The sequence below is a fragment of the Uranotaenia lowii genome, chromosome 3, assembly GCF_029784155.1.
Source record: "Uranotaenia lowii strain MFRU-FL chromosome 3, ASM2978415v1, whole genome shotgun sequence".
NCBI lineage: Eukaryota > Metazoa > Arthropoda > Insecta > Diptera > Culicidae > Uranotaenia > Uranotaenia lowii.
The window spans coordinates 47,963,849-47,983,411 of record NC_073693.1 but is presented as its reverse complement, the minus strand read 5'-3'; the positions used below and the strand labels follow the sequence as shown (position 1 = coordinate 47,983,411).

Genomic DNA, 19,563 nt, shown 5'->3' with positions numbered 1-19,563 from the left:
TGCCAAGTGTAAATTTTTAATAGAACTTTCTTCTATTTTGCAAGTCTACATAATAAATAATTAAATTACTTATCCTGAGATGTCCGCGACGCAGCCTAGATTCCACTAGTCAGTTGAGTTATGTTTCCTTCTAATGAAACTGCATTCCTGAAGTCCGGAGGGCGTAACCTCAGCCCCATGGTTTCGGGCATTAGAAGAAATAAATTATAATGCCAGGTAATTTACGAGACTGCGACTCCACTTCAATTGCCGAAGTTTTTTTTAATTGAAAACACTTAAGTCTCATTGAAACCGAAAAATTAAACACATTTCTTTTCGGAAGAATATGAAAAATTTCTCCTTTCCCTCGAGAATGGATCAAATCAACACACAAACACTTTTAATAACTAATTCAATTCGATCTTGATTAAACTTTTTCCACTTGAAACAGGAAACCAATTTTTTCACGGAGTGAAAATTTTTGGCTGTTTGGAAAACAAGAGAGATTAAGCAGAAAAAGTTTCATTTGACCCTCTGTGGTGTACTTAGATGTACTACATCCTTTTTTTTGGTTTATTTATGACACTTTACCACCTTGTGGCATTCGTGTCTAGTATATACCACATACGTTTTTCCAAAATCCACAAACTATTAAAAAAAAGTATTGTAATGAAAACATACGTGCTATTTCAAAAAAAAAAAAATGTCATGTTTAAAAAAAATTGCAATTATTAAAGGAGTTATGATCATTTGAAGTTCAAAAAATGTCTTTTGACCCCCTCCGGTACGATTAGTGTTAAGCAACGTAAGAGGGTGGAAGTCCGTGCTTTAGTTTCAGTTGAACTTTTAATCGAACAGCATGTAACTCTCTAATAGACTGCCCCAAATGACTCGATTTTTGAAAAAGTTATACACTGCAGGCTAAAACTGATTCTGGGCCTAGTACAAGATCTCATGCAAAATTTGGGCCAGATCGAACCAAGGGAAGGGAATGTCTCAAAATCCCATACAAACTTCAGGCTCGTTGACCGACCCCTTCCCGTGGTCCGATATGGCCCAAATTTGGCATGAGATCTTGTACTAGGCCCAGGATCAATTCTAGCCTGCAGCGTATAACACTTCACAGGTTTTAAATTTCCCATACAAATTTGGGGCAGTCTACTCTCTATTCATTATATTTCTTTTAACTTTCTTTTCTAAAATAGAGAATCAAACCCCATGTTTGAGTTTTATTCAGCTCAGTTAATGAACACTAGGTTGATGGTCTTCAGATGGGAAGTTCGAGTCGAAGGGTTTTTCGCAGAATTCGCACTTTTATGTCATTTGAATTTCCTCAAAATCGACTTTCAATATGTTTTGCCTAAACTCAATGGATTTTATGCGTTTAAAAATATTATTTTAAACAATAAAAAATAGTCAGACCCTCGAAAATCGGTTAGAGTGAACTATTCAAAGATGAATTTAATATATGATATCTATGTTTTTCATTAAAACCTCAACTGAATCGTTTTCAAAATTTAGATCTTTTTGTACACCTAATCGACAATTTTTGGTGTAATATCACAAAAACAAGCAGAATCAAATTTTTAAAGATGAAGGGAAAATTGAATAGAAACATGCAAAATCAAAGAAGGAGACAACTGAATCGAAAATGTTACGAACTTAGCGAAAAAAACTAGCCTTTAAATCAGGTCAACGCTAGTGTTCTAAATATTTTAAAAAGCGATTTACGTGTTCAATAAATTTATTTTAGAAATATACACTAGCAAACATTAATATCATCCAATATTCATAACCTGTTAAGTATTATTTCACCGCTGCCACAAACATCATTAAACTGCCCCCTTGGTACCTTCTACCATGCCGTTTCCGTTTTCTCGTTGCAGTACGCCGACCTCGACGAATTCCTCTCAGAGAACGGCATCCCGGTGGACGGCCTCCCGAGCAGTCAGCTCGGGCACTCGACGAGCCTCACCGGACGATCCGACAGCCTCGGCCACTGTGCGGGCCTCTCCCTCGGACTCGGGCAGGTGACCACGAAGCGGGAACGATCGCCATCGCCATCAGACTGTATGAGCCCGGACACGATGAACCCACCGTCGCCGGCCGATTCCAGTAAGTGTTGTTTGAAATCTACTTATATTGTCATGCTGTCTCTGTCTTTATCTCTTTCGGTCTTTTGTTGGTCATCTCTCTCTTTTTTTCATTAAGGTAACTTTTTTAAACTGCATCCTGTCTCTATTTTTTGTTTCGAGTTCCTTAATCATTAGATAAATAAAGGTTAGGGTGGCTCATTTCAGTTTTTCTATTTTAACTTCTACTTGTAATATTTTCAAAACAAATCTAGAAATTCACATTTTTTAGCTTAAATATATATTAAAATACATCAAATGTGAAAAATTGTTGAAAAATTATGACAAAAATTTATTGTAAAATGTACTTTGGCAAAACTGTATGAAAGTTAGGCGGCATCCATAAATTACGTAACGCAAAAATGCACTTTTTTTACCCCCTCCCCCCCGTATGTCACAAATCGTCACACTTCGACGAACTCCCCTATGAAAATTACGTAACGCTGATAACAACCCCTCGCCCCCATATTTTCATCTTTTTGAATAATTTTCGATGGTAAGAAAAGACTTTAACATAAAATTAATATAATATCTTTGCTTTAACATAAAATTTTTTAACGTTTTTCGAAACGAAATTAATATCTATCCAAATCGCTTCTTAGTACTCATTGATGATAACTCTCTGATAGAATAATATGATTGTCTTATTAATAGTTGTTGTGTGCTTGTTAACTGATGATCTACCTTCTTTAATTTATTTTGTTCAAGGAGCATAACTTGTTATGCAAAATATTCTCCACTTAGTAATATTCGTCGGAATATCCAAAATTGCCTTTTTGCAAATTAAAAAAAAAAATAGTAAAATTTCTGTCTTAAGGATGAATTGAGTTCTTGGGGATAATTGTACAATTTTCTAGCGATTATTTCTTGGATATCCCATACACAGTTTAAAGAGTCTATCTCAGAACTATTAAAGAGGAAAGGTAACAAACCAGTTTAATCGTGTTGAAGCTTATAAATTTTAAGCTGATTTTGGTTTGTTTATCATTCTGCAAAAACTGCATGACATAAAATAGCTGAGATTAAACTGAAATTTTAAAGGAAAAAGTCGTTACGTAACGAGGAGCATACCCTCCCCCCCTCCACTATGTCACAATTCTTAACGCTCGAGCTTACTCCCTCCCCCCCTAGGAGCGTTACGTAATTAATGGATGCCCCCTTACGTTAATGAAAGTGTGAAAAAAGACTACAGTTCCTATGTAGATCAGAGAAAAAAGTGACTACGAATTATTCAACTTAATATTTTTCGGCGAACTGATTTTAAGTGCCTTTGATTTGTTTATTTTTTTGAAGATTTTGTAGTTGAATTAGAAGATTTAACATGTTTATTGTCTATCATCTCAGGTTTTGAGCTGAATTAGTCAATGATACCGTGACAAATCTTCATTAAAATAGAACATAATTTCGGGATTCATTGATGGTCTTTGATCTCAACAACTTAAGCTGCTAGAGAAAAACTAATTGCAGATTGGGATTTAGTGCTTCCAAATGAGTCCCAAAACCAGAACTCAAATTTTTGGTAACACGTTAATTATAAAAGTTTATAGTCCAGTAAAAATATTTGTAGATATATTTTATGCTGTTTGGATATATCTTCCATATACCTATAATGTATAATGAACGTTTTAAAGTTGAAAAATCAGCATACATCTACCAAAATGAAGACAATATACATACGTAAATTTGTCTTCTTTCTAAAGCGACGAAAACTTTACCAATTGGACGTTATCCGACACCTTCTTCGCACCTACCGCAAGAGTTTAAGAAAGCGCAAGATTTTGCTCTCATAGCCTTCAAACCGTTGCCAGCCGCAATACTTTCCAGTTCTCTCATTGGGCAATATTGATCAATTCACATCTGATATTTTCCATCTGAATGCACTGCTGCAAAGAGAGCATGACGATGATTTTCCCACTTGAAGCCCACGCTAGAGTTAAATCATTTCAAAATTTACAAACATGGTGGACTTTCTTTCATATCCGATTTAAACTGACTTCAGACGACATTTTGTACGATATTTTCACTATGCAGTTGGAATTGTGATCCGCAACACCATTGTAAACGACTTAGGATATTTGATACGATGTGCTGGGAGATTTGTAAATATGAAAGAAAATGCAATGAATTTCCAGATATATGTCGCACAGTGGGCCAGGAACCCAGCTTTTGCGGTCAAAATTGACTGCAGGCCAGAGGGTTCGTTGTAGCTCATCGGTGTTTTCGACAAAGTAACTCGTCTATATTTGCGCTATCTATTGATGAATTTGAATAAGTTCTATTTTTCTTCGCAAGGTGGCGCCGAAATCTAACTTTTTTCTAGAAACAAGATACAGTCATGGTTTTTTCTACAAAGTTTTTCATTATACCTTTCACATCAACTTTGTAGAACATTTTATAGCTCTATGTTGAGTACTTACCTTGCAAGAATAATAATTTAAGGAAACCTTGCAAAAAAATCATCTATTTTTGGTTTTAGCAATACAATACCTCAAATTTCCACAGTGTTCGATTGGAATAGACTCGAATGAAATATTCCAGTGGAAAACTTATATGTTTTACAGAATTACAGTTTGGCGCACCTCATTTTTCGAGAAGTGACAGTTATGAATATGATCTAAATGCATGTATAAAATGTCGGTAGGTTCTCGTGGGTTCCTTGCCAAATGATTTAATAAAGTTGATAAATTTTCAATACATTTCACATATTTAAAGGCCTTTTTCAAAGAAAACATTCGCATTTCTCGTTCAGTTATTGGATGAATCTATTGCTCGTTGAGTCGATGCTTGAATAAATATATCATTACATTTTAACAAAAATAAAAAAAAATTAAAATAATTTTAAAAAACAGTATTAGATAATTTATTATTTTTTTAATAAATTTGACCGAATGTGCTTAATTGCTTAGTTAAGCATCTCAATGGTTTGAAGCAATAACAAAACGACGAAAATTCGACTTTTCTACGAAAAATATGGATGTTTTCTTTGAAAAAGGCCTTTAAATATGTGAATATGTATTGAACATTCTCCAACTTTATTTAATCATTTGGCATGGAACCCACGAGAACCCACCGACATTTTTTACATGCATTTAGATCATAATCACAACTGTCACTTCTCGAGAAATGAGGTGCGCCAAACTGCTCACAAGCAAGTTAGGCCGGTACAAATTTCAAATCCTTCTTTTGTCACTCGGAGTTGGAACATCGCGAGGGGGGGGACATTAAAAAATAATGCGAAAAACAAATAAATTGGAATAAATTGCACGAAAGCTTGTATGCAACCAAATTGCATACTATATTATTGCATGAAACCTATAAATCAAGTTTTATTTTATCGACAAATTCACTTAAATCAAGAATACAAAATGTAAATTAACTTCCATCTTCCAAAATTTGGTTCTTGGTTTTGAAATCTGTCGGATATTTGAATTTGTATTTGCAAATTTACCTAAAACACTTCAAACTTTATTTATTTCCCCCTTCGGGATTTTGGAAAAAAGAAGAAATTGATATTTGTTCCAGCCTTATTGCAATTTGAAAAATGTATAATTTTAATCTATTTTTTGCAATTTTGAAAGAAAAAATCTGCGAAACAAATAAGTTTTCCACTAGAATATCACATTTGCGCCTATTCCAATCCAATACTGTGGAAACTTGAGGTACTGTATAGATAAAAACAAAAATAGGTGAAAAAAACCATTTTTTTGCAAGGTTTTCCCTAAATTACTATTTTTTTTGGCAAGGTAAGTACTCAACATAGAGCTTTACAATGTTTTACAAAGTTGATGTGAAAGGCATAATGAACATCTTTGTAGAAAAAATTATGACTGTATCTTGCTTCTGTGCCACCTTGCGGAGAAAAATAGAACTTATTCAAATCCATCAATAGATAGCGCAAATATAGACGACTAACTTTGTCCAAGACACCGATGAGCTACAACGAACCCTATGGCCTGCAGTCAATTTTGACCGTAAAAGTGTGGTTCCTGGCCCACTGTGTGTCGTGATCAAGATTCGATTTCATGACCATTGGCGCAGCACACTTGAGCTTAACCACTACGCCAAGACAGCTAGATTTACCTTTAAAAATTCAAATATTTGGCATAAAAAATTAAAAAATAATTTTAAAAAAAAACAGGAAACAATCTTTTCAAATAATCACGAATGAAAATAATTTCTGGAATTCCCGAATCCCGGGAAACGCTTAAAAATCCCAAGAATTTCCGAATCCAAGAAAAAATTCGAAATTACTTAATTTTTGCACGATCTGAATTAAAAAAATGAATCAGATTGAGCAAGAAAAATTATAGTTCTAACATAATATATGGTCTAGACTTAAACATTTTTTAAATGGTTCATCTTGAGTCCCGGTTTTAGATTCTATTGATGTCCAAATCCAGACCGCCGCAAAACTAACCTTATTGCTGGCTAGATTCTGCATCAGTCAGTTGTGCTAGCGATTGCTCAACGTGTTTGGTTGAGTTTGGCTCTCATCAGCGTTGCCAGATTGCAAACCGCTCAAGTCCGTAGCTTTGGCGAAAATCGAAACTGTACTGGTTTTGGCTTAATGAAATTATACAACCTTTTTTTGGATCGTTAGGCAGAATTCACGTTCATCCGCAGAATCCCTATAATTTTTTCGATAATCTGTAGAAAATTCGTTGAAAATTCTGAAAATCCCTAGATTTTGAGTGCTTAAAATCCGTAGATCTGGCAACGCTGGCTCTCATACACTGTCTGTATGGGGAGCGTAAAGACAACTTATGTTTATCAAGATGTTACATTTAATATATTGCATTTGATAAAAACTGTTTTCTCGCTACGAAAATAATCTGAATGTTCTCTTATGCAACATTCGTCATTTAGAACTTCCGTTTCGCAAACTGTTAACAGTAGCAAAATCATGGTCAAAGAAATGACACATTTTGAACCAAAAGAATAATTTTCCGAAAAAAATTGAGATTTGATGAATAACCTGAAGTCTAGCTTACAAACTTCTATCGATATTGAAAAATCTTTTTCAATTATTCCAAATCTTGGCAGCAAGTATCATTCAAGATTATCGGTTAAAGTACTCTCAATATAGGTTTTATGGAATAAAAAATATTTAAAATCTGAAAATATGTCTCGATGAGAAAAAAAAGTTTCAAATGTTTTTCTGTTAGATCAAATCAACAAACCTGTTATCTCAAATAATTTTTAAAAAATATTTTCAAGCTATTGCACTTTGTTTGCAGAATCTAAAAAAATCGACTTGAAGATCTTTTTGATCATTTGAAATTGTTTCCCACATGAAAAAGTTATAATGAAAATATTTTTTCCAATATTTCCATTATACATGGCTAGAGTATAATATGAATTTCTTAATGCCCTATTTTCAAAGCAATACTAAACTATTATTTTTTTAAATATTAAATTTATCAAACGACAAATATTTATCCAACTATTTTCTGATAAAAATTAAGTCCTTTTTATCAGAACATTATTATTACAATATTCGTCGTTCGATAAATTTAAATAATTAAAAAAAGTGGGAGTTCAATATTGCTTTGACAATAGAGCATTAAGAAATTCATATTATACTCTAGCGATTGACATATTGGATAAAAAATATAATTATAACTTTTTCGTGTGGAAAACACTTTAAAATTATTGAAAAGATCTGCAAGTCGAATTTTGTTAGATTTTGCAGTGCTTTTACTCAATAATAAGAAAATTGCGCCTTTAAGTATACAATGAATTTTGAGTAGTTGACAAATTATTAGAATTCTTTTTGACTGACACTTATATTCTGTGAAATGAAATTTACTATGGCAAAAAAGTCTGTGGAAGTTTTATCCTTAGATTTTTCATGATTTTTGCCAAAGCTTAGGCCACCCTGATTATAGGATCGAGTCTTCTTCAAAAAGGATCAAGTCTCCTTTAACTTCAAAAATATCCTAATTTTTCAAATCCTATGAAAAAGCTTCTAGTTCAACTACGGGTTATGTATCGATCTAACTTTTGCAGCATATAAACATGAAATTACACGCTGTCAGAAAATTCTAAAGACGACGATCTGCAAAATTTGTCAAAAATATATGATGAAAATAAGAAAAAGAGATCAAGTATCCCCTTTTTCCACCAATGGAAAAAAACTGTTTTGCCAAAGCCAAAGATTTTCCAGTAAGCTCCATATGTAAGAGTTTGGTTTTGCATAGCAAGAAAGGAAAATTATCATAAAAAATAAAATAAACTAAAATAAATAAAGATTTCAAGCGGTCGATTTTTTCATTGGAAATGCACTCTTTTTGTCTTTGTAAGAGAGACGTTCAGCCATTGTTGGCTGGTCTTAAATAACAAGCATTGACGGTGATCAAAACTCGTAAACAACAAATAACAAGCAAGCAACTCTTCAATGCGCAAAATTGACGCCAATGTTTTATTCAAATAATTGAGAAAAAAAACAATCAAAAACTGTTTGAGCTATTCTAACCAGTAGTTGTCTCATCTATTTTGAGTTACAAAAAATAAACAGGGGATTTTTTTTAATAAACTGGTGAAACTCATTAACACATAGTATTAAAAACCTTCAAATCTCCATTTTTTTTGGTTGATTATAAGTCTCCATTCAAATCGAACAGTTGGAATCGAACGTCATTTACTGAGCATCCTCTCCTATTCCAGTGGATTTCCTTCCCCTTCATCTTCATCTTCACCAATCACCTCACATTTCCACCATTAAAATCACAACAACCACAAACCCCCTAACCTTATTGCCTTGAAACCCCCCAAAGCCCCACCATTTTCCCCCCGAATTGCGTTCGTTTCCCTGCTCAAGAGTATCTCCCTCATTGTTGTAATGTTAGTTTTCGACGTTGCAGCGTTCTCGATGTCCTCGACGACCCGCGATTTCGACCCCCGGACGCGGGTTTTCTCCGACGAGGAGCTGAAGCCGCAGCCGATGATCAAAAAGTCCCGGAAACAGTTCGTGCCGGACGAGATGAAGGACGACAAGTACTGGGCCCGGCGCCGGAAGAACAACATGGCCGCCAAACGGTCCCGCGATGCCCGCCGCATGAAGGAGAACCAGATCGCGCTCCGAGCTGGGTACCTGGAAAAAGAGGTGAGTTTTTTGGAATAAGTCTTAAATTGGACCTTCAAGGTCACGTAAAATGTACATTTTTTTTTGGGAAGATTGACCCTGGTAGTTTAACTCCCTTGCAAAAAAACAGAAAAATGTTCAGAATTAATTACCAATAACAACAACAACTGTTTTCAGAAAATTTTTAATTTTTTTTTTGTAACATCTTTATTTGAAACGGCTCAAACCTTTAGGCTTTTAGGAGCCAAACTCATTTTGTTGGTTTACAATTGTGTGCTTAAATATTGTTCATCACTTTTTATAATGTGTCAGTCTTTTTCAATAGAAACAAGTTGAAACTGGCAATAAACGACCGGTGACATGAAACTCGTTGTCCGACACCATCTTGAAATCCAAGATTGCAGCTTCCACTTAAATTTTAAAATGCTGTAAATCTCATGCACCCCCCCCCCCCCCCCCCCCCCCCAATATGGGTGTGGAATTTTTATGTAAGCGGGGAGTGAAATGAATAAAAAAGTTGATGAAAAACTACAGTCTGACAAAAATTTAACAAAAAGATCAAAAAAATCTGAAAAAATCACTGGAATAGTATACAAAAATATGACCAATGTATTAAAAATAAATCAAATTAATAACAAAAATGTTACAAAACTACGGCAAAAATATGACTACCGTAAAACGGGGTAACTTTGAACACCGGGGTAACTTTCACCAACAATAATTTTTTTAACATTATCATCAATAACTCAGTCTAATGTTTGAATTTTTGAAAACTGTTTTCTACGTTTGAAAGCCTATTAATTGAGTATCAAATAGCCAAAATTTGGTTTGTATTTGATTTTTTTTTTCTGTTAGTAAAAATGCAATTTCAAAATCTTAAAATATCTACTTTTTCCAAGGCTCGCAAACAAACAGCTCACCTGATGATACCAATAAGCATTTAGAAGCAAACGAGTTGTTAAAAGTGAAAGAACAACTTATTTTCTTTGTATATGTACAGTTATAGTGCTATTTTTATTGCCATTTAATGACAAATTTTTAATATATAAAATATAAGAACATTTTCCAAGAGTAAGCCCGTGTTGGAAAAATGGATAGGAACCCTATCAAATGGTAAACTATGAAGAAAAAATGAAAATGGAAATAGTGGGAGGGCCTAGGAGAATGTCTGAAGGTAAAATTTCATTTGTATTTTGAAGCTAAAACTATTTAGCAATTGTTATAATTTTTGCCCCTAAATGTATGCAGCATAATTGTTATAAATGTTTTTAAAAGAAAACGTTAAAAAGCAAGGTAAAATTGATAAACTGGCATTTGTAAATATTATGAAGGTGTTTTGTATCCTTTATGATCAAAAAAAACTCGATAAAACCGTCAAAGTAGAGACTGATCAATGTTACCCCAAAGCATTAAATTCTGAACAGAGACGAAATCGATTTTTAAATCAAATTTAAAGCAGTCCAATAAATTTCTGCAACCACGTTTTACGTTTATAGGAGTCCAGTACTGGTTTTAAAAATATGAAACATGCCACTTTCCCCTTAACAAGAAAAATAATCGAAAAATATTGAAAAAAGTGATCAATCTTACCCCGGATTACGGTACATTCAAAAGACAATTAAAAATCTGAAAGAACTGAAATATTACAAAACAAATAGCGCAAATGACAGAACTTCGACTAAAATATAATAAATGTGGTAGAAAATTGTGTCAAAAATATGTCAATAATAACAAAATTATGACAAAAATCTTTTAAAAAAATTACAAAACAAGACTATGATATATGTGATGAAATTTTTTACGAAATTTTGACAAATGTGTCAAAATTATAATCAAAATTTTAGCATGAAATGGCAAAAACCTGACAGAGCTTAAATAAGGACAAATATTTTTTCAAAAATTCAAAAATATAACATATTAGTAACAAAAAATCTATATATATATAAAAAGCAATTTCTGTATATTTGTTTGTTTTTTTTGTTTGTTTGTTTGTCCTCTATAGACTCAGCCGTCTTAAGAGCTAGAGGTCTGAAATTTTTCATGGATGCTCATTAGAACTAGGAATGATGAAAAATGTTTTCAGATTTTCGGATGACCCCTTTTGAAAGGGGTCGTCCATACAAGACAAATATTGTTTTCGCGATATTGACGTTACTTTTCGTCGGGTTGTAACAAAAATTTGCAAATAGGTGTTTTGAGAGATGAAGAACTGATTCCAGGTATTGAATTTTGTGTCAGGGGTCGGCAAAAGGGGTCGTCCATATGAACTGTTCAGTGTTTGAACTATATTGACGATATTGTACATTGGATTGATATGAAAATTTGCACATGAGTGTATTGAGGGGCGAACAATCGATTCCAGGTATTAAATTCAGAATCAGGGGTCGGCCAAAGTGGTCGTCCATATCAACTTTTCAATGTTTTTACGACATTGGCGTTATTGTGCATTGGATTGAGATGAAAACTTGCAGACGGGGATTTTAAAGGAACGAACAATCGATTCCAGTTATCATATTTTGTAGAAGGGGTCGGCAAAAAGGGTTGTCCATATCAACTGTTCAATATTTTTGTGATATTGGCGTTATTATAGATTTGATTCTGATGAAAAATTGCACAAGAGTACTTTGAGGAACGATAAATCGATTCCAGGTTTCAAATTATGGGTCAAAAGTCGGTCAAAGGGGTCGTCCATATTAACACTGTTTTTGCGATATTAATGCTTAAATACATTGGATTAAGATGGAAACTTGGTACGTGAGAGATTCAAGGAACGAGAAATTGATTTCTGGAATCGAATTTTAATTCAGAGGTCTGCGAAAGGGGTCGTACATGTAAACTGATCAATGTTTTTGCGGTATTGACGTTACTATGCATTGGATTGAGATGAAAATTCCCACATCGAAGTTTTGACCATCGCTCAATTGATTTAGGTTTCAAATCTCGAGTCAGGATTCGGCAAATATGGTCGTCCATAGTATCTTTTAACTGTTTTTGCTATATTGGGAGTTATTCTGCAAGTCGAGTGAAGCGACTTACAAAATTTCATTTCTTTATCCTGACTCCAGGAAATTTTTCAGAGAAGAAACGTTAGTATGAATTGTCGTATTCTTCCTTTATATATTCGAAGAAACTCTTTAAAATTTCATTAAACACTTTCAAGACATTCACCGAAAGAACATCTCCAACTGCACTTCCCAAATTTCCCCAACAGAATGCTCGTTTTTTCTTCTCTTCCTTTTTACCGTCTTGATATTTGCATGTATGAGTGTCATATCTGCACGCTTAATATTGTTTACCAATTTTCCAGGTTAAACTTAAAGTTCTGTGAATAAATAATATTCCACTGAGTTTTTCATTCGATTCAAACCCTTTTTTTAACTTATGTTTATTTTTATGGTTGTGTCTTTTTCGATGTGTCTTTTTATTCGATTCTATTTAATACATGAATGAGCTCCAAAAATCAATCACAGGACATTTGAGCTGAAACTTCTAGCCTAGAGGGATTCTGGAGTCAGCACAACGATGTGAAATTTTGCACATCACGTCATGTGATTCTCAGAATAAGCCCCATTGTCTTAATTATACATCGGATTTCACGTGTCAAATTTGGACAAGGAATCATTAAAAGAGGTCGTCCATAATATTTTCGATTTTTTTTAATAACTACTTTGTAAGGCATCATATCGAGGCAAAAATTCAAACACGAGAATTTTGCAAGGTGAGGATGATTCAACGATAACGATTCATAATAACAAACTTTCTATCAGACGACAGAAAAAAAGGTCGTCCACAATTACTGTTTAATGCTCTTGCAATAATTGTTTTATTATGCATTTATTATGTTTTATTATGCATCCAGACAAAAAATCATTCACGGGTGTTTTACAAAACGGACAATTGATTAATGAGTTGAAATTTGGAATCAGACGACAGAAAAGGGGTAGTTCATATTACCTTTAAAATATTTAAGACATAATTTCGTTGTTATGCATCCGAAAAAGACGAAAATTCGTACACGGGTGTTCTCTTCGACGGTCATTCAATTTATTATTATAATTTACCGTTTGATAGACAAGCAAATAAATCGCTTGCAAATTCTGTTTAGTATTTTAAGCATTTTTTTTTTCGTGAAAATGCGTCCCAATTACCAACCAAATACAAAATAATCAGCTTTAAAGTTCAAAGCGAAACGAAGTTCGTACGGGATCAGCTAGTTTACAATAAAATCACAAATGCAAAATTTATGAAAAAACTTTGAAAACATTATGACAAAGGTGTTTAAAATATGGCAAAAATTTGACATTAAAATGTAGCGTAACATTTAAAAAGGGCGAAACTAGCAGTTAGCTCGAAACGAGAAAAACGCGTTTGAAGATTCGGAACACCTATTCAAATCCTATTTATAAAATCGACCACTTTTTGTTCAACAAAATCAAGAAATGCGCATTATATTCTCTTATAGTTCGATGGTTATCAAGAACTTTAACTTTTTTCACGTAATTTCAGAGATTTTCGCCCTATTATTGTTTTCGGTTTCAGTTACGCCTGCAAGTTTCGCCCAATTGATCGGCCGTTTTTGTTTTGGTTTTGAAGTTACGCCCATTCATCCTACACGCAAAAACTAATTAGGCCGTTTTGTCACACACGGTCAACTCAGTTACGCCTTTTGGCTCTACACGAATAGAAAAATTCACTCCATTTTGAATAGGCGTAACTTCACGTTCCAACGAAAATGCATCAACAGGAAGTTTCGCCCAATTGAATTTTATCAATTTTTTGAAAGTTTTAAGTAATTTTAAGATGAAACCGCGTTTGATAGGTAAAGTGCAACCGCGTGCATCCGGAATGACCGTTAACTCGATTTGTTTACATTTGGCAGTTTCGCCCTTTTGAAATGTTACGCTAGAAATGACAAACAAATGACAAATGACATGGCCATGCTCTGACAAAAATATAACAAAATTCTAACAGAAGCATGTCAAAAAATGAAAAAAAAAAAGATTACAGATGTGAAAGAAAAATGACAAAAATTTTACCAAATATGACACAAATACTAATAAAATAATGAAAAATATGACAAATATGATAAAAATTTGACGAAATAATGTAGCTATGTTGGCAAGTTAGTGGCCTCCTGAGACGATGTCCGTGATTTCGAATCCAGTAAATATCAATAAACATCAGTAAACAGTTGTACCGGATAAGTTTTTCAGTAATTTTCCGCCAACTGCTCCGTTTATAGAAGTCGTGAATGATATGAAGATGTTAAAACGATATTATTTAATAGAAACAAAAATAGAAGAAAAACCATGAAAACAATTTGATCTTCAATGAAAAAAAACTACAGAGCTATGACAAAAATTGACAATAAAATGACAAAACTGTCAGAATTCTTAAAAAGTGTTGTCAATTTTATGTCATAATTTTGTCATAGTTTTGCCTTATTTTTGTCATATGTATTTTTATCACATTTGTAATATTTTTGTCATATTTTTGTTTTTAAAATTCGAGAAACGTTGCAATTACACAAACCCTACTGTACATATGTCTTGGATTTGTTCCATAAGCTGAACATTTTACATAAATATTTTATTTCCAAATTAGGGTAAGCTCTGAACTAACATTTGTTTCCTTAATTTCCACAGAACCTAAGCCTGCATCGAGAGGTCGAACAGCTGAAACAGGAAAACATGGAACTGCGCGCTCGTTTATCCAAGTACCAGGAGGTATAATCGTAGCTGCAAGGCAAAATCAAACAAACAACAAACAAAGCTAAGCAAAACAAAACAAAACAGTCATCCCCCATAAACAAAAACTCGTTAGCGCCAGCATCCGCAGCAGCAGTAGCAGTAGCAACAACGACGACAACAGCAGCAGCAGCAACAACAACAGAAGAGAATGGTAGAACCAAGAATCAATAGTGAAGAACAACGGCAGCAGCAGCAGTTCCACAGAAGCTTATCGACGAGAAAAGAAGCGAAAGACCTGGTTTGACGACGGGCGTCAGCGGGAAACCAATAGTAGACAGACAACGAGAGTGCTTGGACGAAGTGTGATTAGTATCAAAACAAAAACAAAAAAAAAACAAAAACCTAGTAGGCAAAGCTTCGATGTTCGAAATTTTTGTGCGGAGTTGTGGTAGACAAAATGTAGGCTTTAGTGTAAATTTTTGTTGACACCAGGAAAAGAAAAAAAAAATCAATTATAGGCATAGATGGTTAGGAAAATTATTTTCGTTTTGTTTATATGAATGCTAAATACTAAAAAAAAAATATGGTAGCTAAAGAAAAAAAAAGTTGTTCGTTTAAAAATTCACACAGCTTCGAAAGCTTGTTATCAGCGCTTTTCGGTTTAGTTTTTGTTTCCTTAAAAAAAAAAACAAAAAGTCCTTCGTTGTTGTTTTCCGTTGATGAGTTTTGCTGGAATTGGATTAGAGTGTTAAAGCTGTTGACACCATTTTGTTTTTTTTAATTATGTCGAAATTCGAAGAAACGAAGAGACTCTATTTCTGTTCACCGAAGTAAAGAAGAAGAATTTTCATCGATTCTTAGAATTCGGAACGTGGAAACCGTTTAAAATGTTCGTGATCGATTGTTCTACCATTCAATTTACGGTTGTTTGCAGTGGTTGTTTTTTTCTTTTGTTTATTCTATTTCTTTTCGTTTAGGTTTAAATAGTACAGTACAGTACCTAGAAATCCCCGGGAGATTGCAATTGAATGTAGTAATTCTATGTAGAACAAACAAACAGCGAGACAGGAGCGAAAAAAAGGAACGTTTAAGGATGAGGAAAGCGAAACAAACAAAAACAAAAATAAGTGCAGCTAATGAAGCACGTGCTCGTCAAAAGATGGCGGCACCTTACGCGTTCTGTAGGCTACAAACGGTTTTAGAGAGTAGTGTGGGTGTAAACTTTGCTTGGGTTACTCGAATTCAAAACGCGGTAGACTCTGACCAGGCTTGGAGCATTGTCCTGGTGTAAGTATTCAAAAGGGAGATTCGTTTAGGTTTTTTTTTTCAATGAAAAATTTCTCACAAATTCACTCGTTTCGGTCGATTAAGTTGACGATAGTTTGTCAAAAATTAACGCGTTTTTTTTTCGGATAACTTTTTTTTCGTTTCCTCAAACCTGCTGGAACAAAAAGGGATTGCTTCCACCGAGAAGTAGATTAGGAGCAACATGCGTTAGTAACGATAACTAGTTGATTATTGTAGGGCTGTGAGTTGACTGCTACACGAAGAAAAAAAAAGGAACGCTGAATCGACTTAAGGTGTTAGATTTGGCTCATGCTCAATCCATGCGCATGGGTTGTTTTTACTCACTGAATCAAAAAAAAAAAAAACAATACAAAGCATACTAGCCTTAATTTGCCCCTCCTGGGTTTCACCATTTCCGAACAAAAAAGAACGAAACGGTTGTTTCATCGGGCTTTCTTTTACTGTCCCTTCGGAAAAAAAATCAAGGAAATTGCATTAAACCAGATATGTAATATAGAAAACATGGAAACAGATCGGTGAGGCAGCTTGTGAAAGAACGAAAATCATAAATGTAAATAGCGAAAAATAGTAATTGTAAGAAGCAAAACAAAGATGCAAACTGGAAACTGAGAACCTAAAAACAAGAAACATAAACATAAATTAAAGTTATTTACATCAATGAAAGAAAACAAACAATAAAGGACAAACTCAAATATAGACTTGCTTGGTCAAAAGTTGAACCCCTTTTTGGAGCAAATTTGCTGGTTGATAGTCTAGAATGTGTGCGAGTGAATATAAACAAATAACAAACAAAATAAGTAAAACATAAACGAAAGGATGCTGTTTCGAAGTTGTTCGAAACACATACACATATACACACATACATGAACTTTAAGTTAATTAATTTATTCTCTCAACTATTTTGAACCGTGAACTATGTTTGTTATTAAATAATAATGAAAACAAAAAAAAAAGAGTCGTTACAACTTTAGGAATCGGATATTACGTAGTCGAAAGTAGCGGAACAAAATAGTGAAAGCAAACAAAAAGTCACATCCCTCACATTAAAAAAAAAAACAAAACAAACACGCAGCTAGGACTCTTTTACCCCTGCCGGTATGCAACCAGTAGAGTTCTCGAGCAAACACACAAAAATCACCTGGCTACTACCAGCACTGAAAAAAATACACCCCTACAAAGTAGATGTCGAGACATTGAGAGTTATATCAAACGTTTATCTGTAGCAAAGTGGTAAAAAATCAGCAGAAAACTCAAACAAAACTCACACACTTACAATTGCAGAAGTCTAAAAAAACCTACAGAAAGAGGCGAAGCAAAACACGTGCATACATACACTTGAAAAATTTAATGGAAAAGTAAATAAACTCGTTAATTATGAAATAAAAAACAGAAGGGAGAAAGAGGTTAAACACAGAGTAGGTCAAAAAGCTAGAGCAAAATTACCTGCAACAGCAAAAGAATGAGGGATACACGGAAAAAATAATAATAATAAAAACATAAATCAACCATTAGTAGTCTGAATACAAACAAAAAACTGTAGTGATAGTAACCAAGATTAGTGAACGAGAGAAGCCCGTAGTTGATAATATGTTAAATATGGAAAACAAAAACACATACATAAGTTGAACGAAACAGAAAAATTGTGCAAAAGTAAAAATAGAAAAAAAGTAAACAACTGTAAATCAATATTACTAGAAAGTAGTGAACTTTACCAGAAGAAAAGTGGAGAGAAAAGGTAAAAGTGGGAAATGGTTAGGCAATGCAAGTTAATCAAAAAAAAAAACCCCCGGAACAGGAAAACCAAAAGAATGGAAAAACATACGGAAAATGAACAACCAATTTGAGTCTGTGTATAAGAGTTATCTGTTAGAAGAAGAAAAAAAAACAAGTAAAAAAGATTGAGATTACTTGGAAGAAATAAGTGGAAAATCAAATTTGAAAATGAAATTCTTAAATGCCAACTCCAATAAAGGTGTCAAAACAAAACACTCAAAAAATTGCAATGTTCAAATTCAAGTGATAAGACCGGAATCTGCATTCCGAAATGATATCTAACTCTGAATATAGAAAAGAAAGTTTCGGATTCATTATTCAGTATAAAATTTCAGAATCAAAGTTAGGAACAAGAAATCAGAATTTAAATTTGGATTTGGATTTCAAAATTCTGAAATAATATTTAATTGCAAATTCAGAATTCATACACAGAATCCATAAGCAGAATGCATAATCATAGTTAAAAATCAGAATACAGAATCCAAATAATGAATCGAATTTCAAAAGACAGAAAACAGAATCCGAATGATCGAATAGGATTTTCCACTTCCTTTTTCCGAGGAAACTTAACTTTATTCGTTTTGATTGATTGATCTTTTGATTGAACTCACTCACGCAAACAACTTACGGCAAAGTCATCTATCCCCATTAAAGTAATATGAAAGTTGATTGAAACACAAACAAACAAAGACTCACACTCACCCTATCGATGATAATAATGTTAAAGAGAGAGAAAAAAAAAACTATGGTAGAAAAAGTTTTTGAATGAAGTAAAAAACTCGTGGAATAGGGAAAATAATAACAAAATGTTACCGGTAAAATTTACCTAGTAGTTGTATAGTTTATATTTAGTCAACGCAAATCCATCCCCCTGTAGCGCGAGAACGAGAACGAGAGAGTTGAAACAAAAAAGAAAAAAAAAACACACACACAAAACTGAAGTGACCCATCCCAAAAAATCACCGGCTAGAGAGCACTATTGTTTGGAAAACGATTTTGTTTTCCATTTATTTTTTTAATCCCGAAATGTTTCTCCATATTTCTTTTAAGTTGCCCCACCTCACGTCGTCATTGAGTTTTTGTTTGTATTTTGTTACTTTTGTGTATAGAGAGAGAAGAAAATTAAAACGTGAAAAATTAACCTACCCCCTAATTAGCGGAAATTTAAAACAAACATAACCTGTATCTGCACCTAGTTAACTGAGCACGGATCTTATCATACTTATTGGAAGACTCCAAACTTACAACACTTTCGAATAGAGCGCGCGAAAACAAAACGGTCAATTTTCAAAAATGATTTTTCGTGTTAGCGTAACACAGAATTTCCCATCGTCTAACTAACTCTAGAATGCTTTTGGATCAGACTTATTTATTTGGCATTGAAATTATAAAAAAAGAAGCAAAAGCGGACTCACACGTTTCCTACTTTTCGTTTCTCGGCAGAAACACACTCTTGGATTAGTTTTGATGGCGATTTAGCTTGTTAGATTAAAAAAAAATTAAAACAAAACAAAACGTGAAGCCTTGAACCTTCAAAGAAAACAACATTACAAACAAATGGAAAAACTATTACTTGTTTGAAAGTATACACCTTTAA

The 19,563-nt window shown here is 33.6% G+C and overlaps 1 protein-coding gene across 7 annotated transcripts in view; it reads left to right on the top strand.

The window, feature by feature from the left end:
* LOC129757841 (hepatic leukemia factor) overlaps positions 1 to 19,351 on the top strand; it is a 202,620-nt gene extending 183,269 nt beyond the window's left edge. For 5 of the 7 annotated variants that reach the window (XM_055755169.1, XM_055755170.1, XM_055755171.1 and 2 more), the window contains 3 exons: positions 1,866 to 2,094; positions 8,960 to 9,216; positions 14,841 to 19,351. In XM_055755169.1, coding sequence (XP_055611144.1) covers positions 1,866 to 2,094; positions 8,960 to 9,216; positions 14,841 to 14,927 — 573 coding nt within the window. In that variant the 3' untranslated portion in view covers positions 14,928 to 19,351. The remainder of the gene's footprint in view (positions 1 to 1,865; positions 2,095 to 8,959; positions 9,217 to 14,840) is intronic. The other 2 variants (XM_055755172.1, XM_055755175.1) reach the window with 1 other exon arrangement.
* Positions 19,352 to 19,563: the final 212 nt, after the last annotated feature.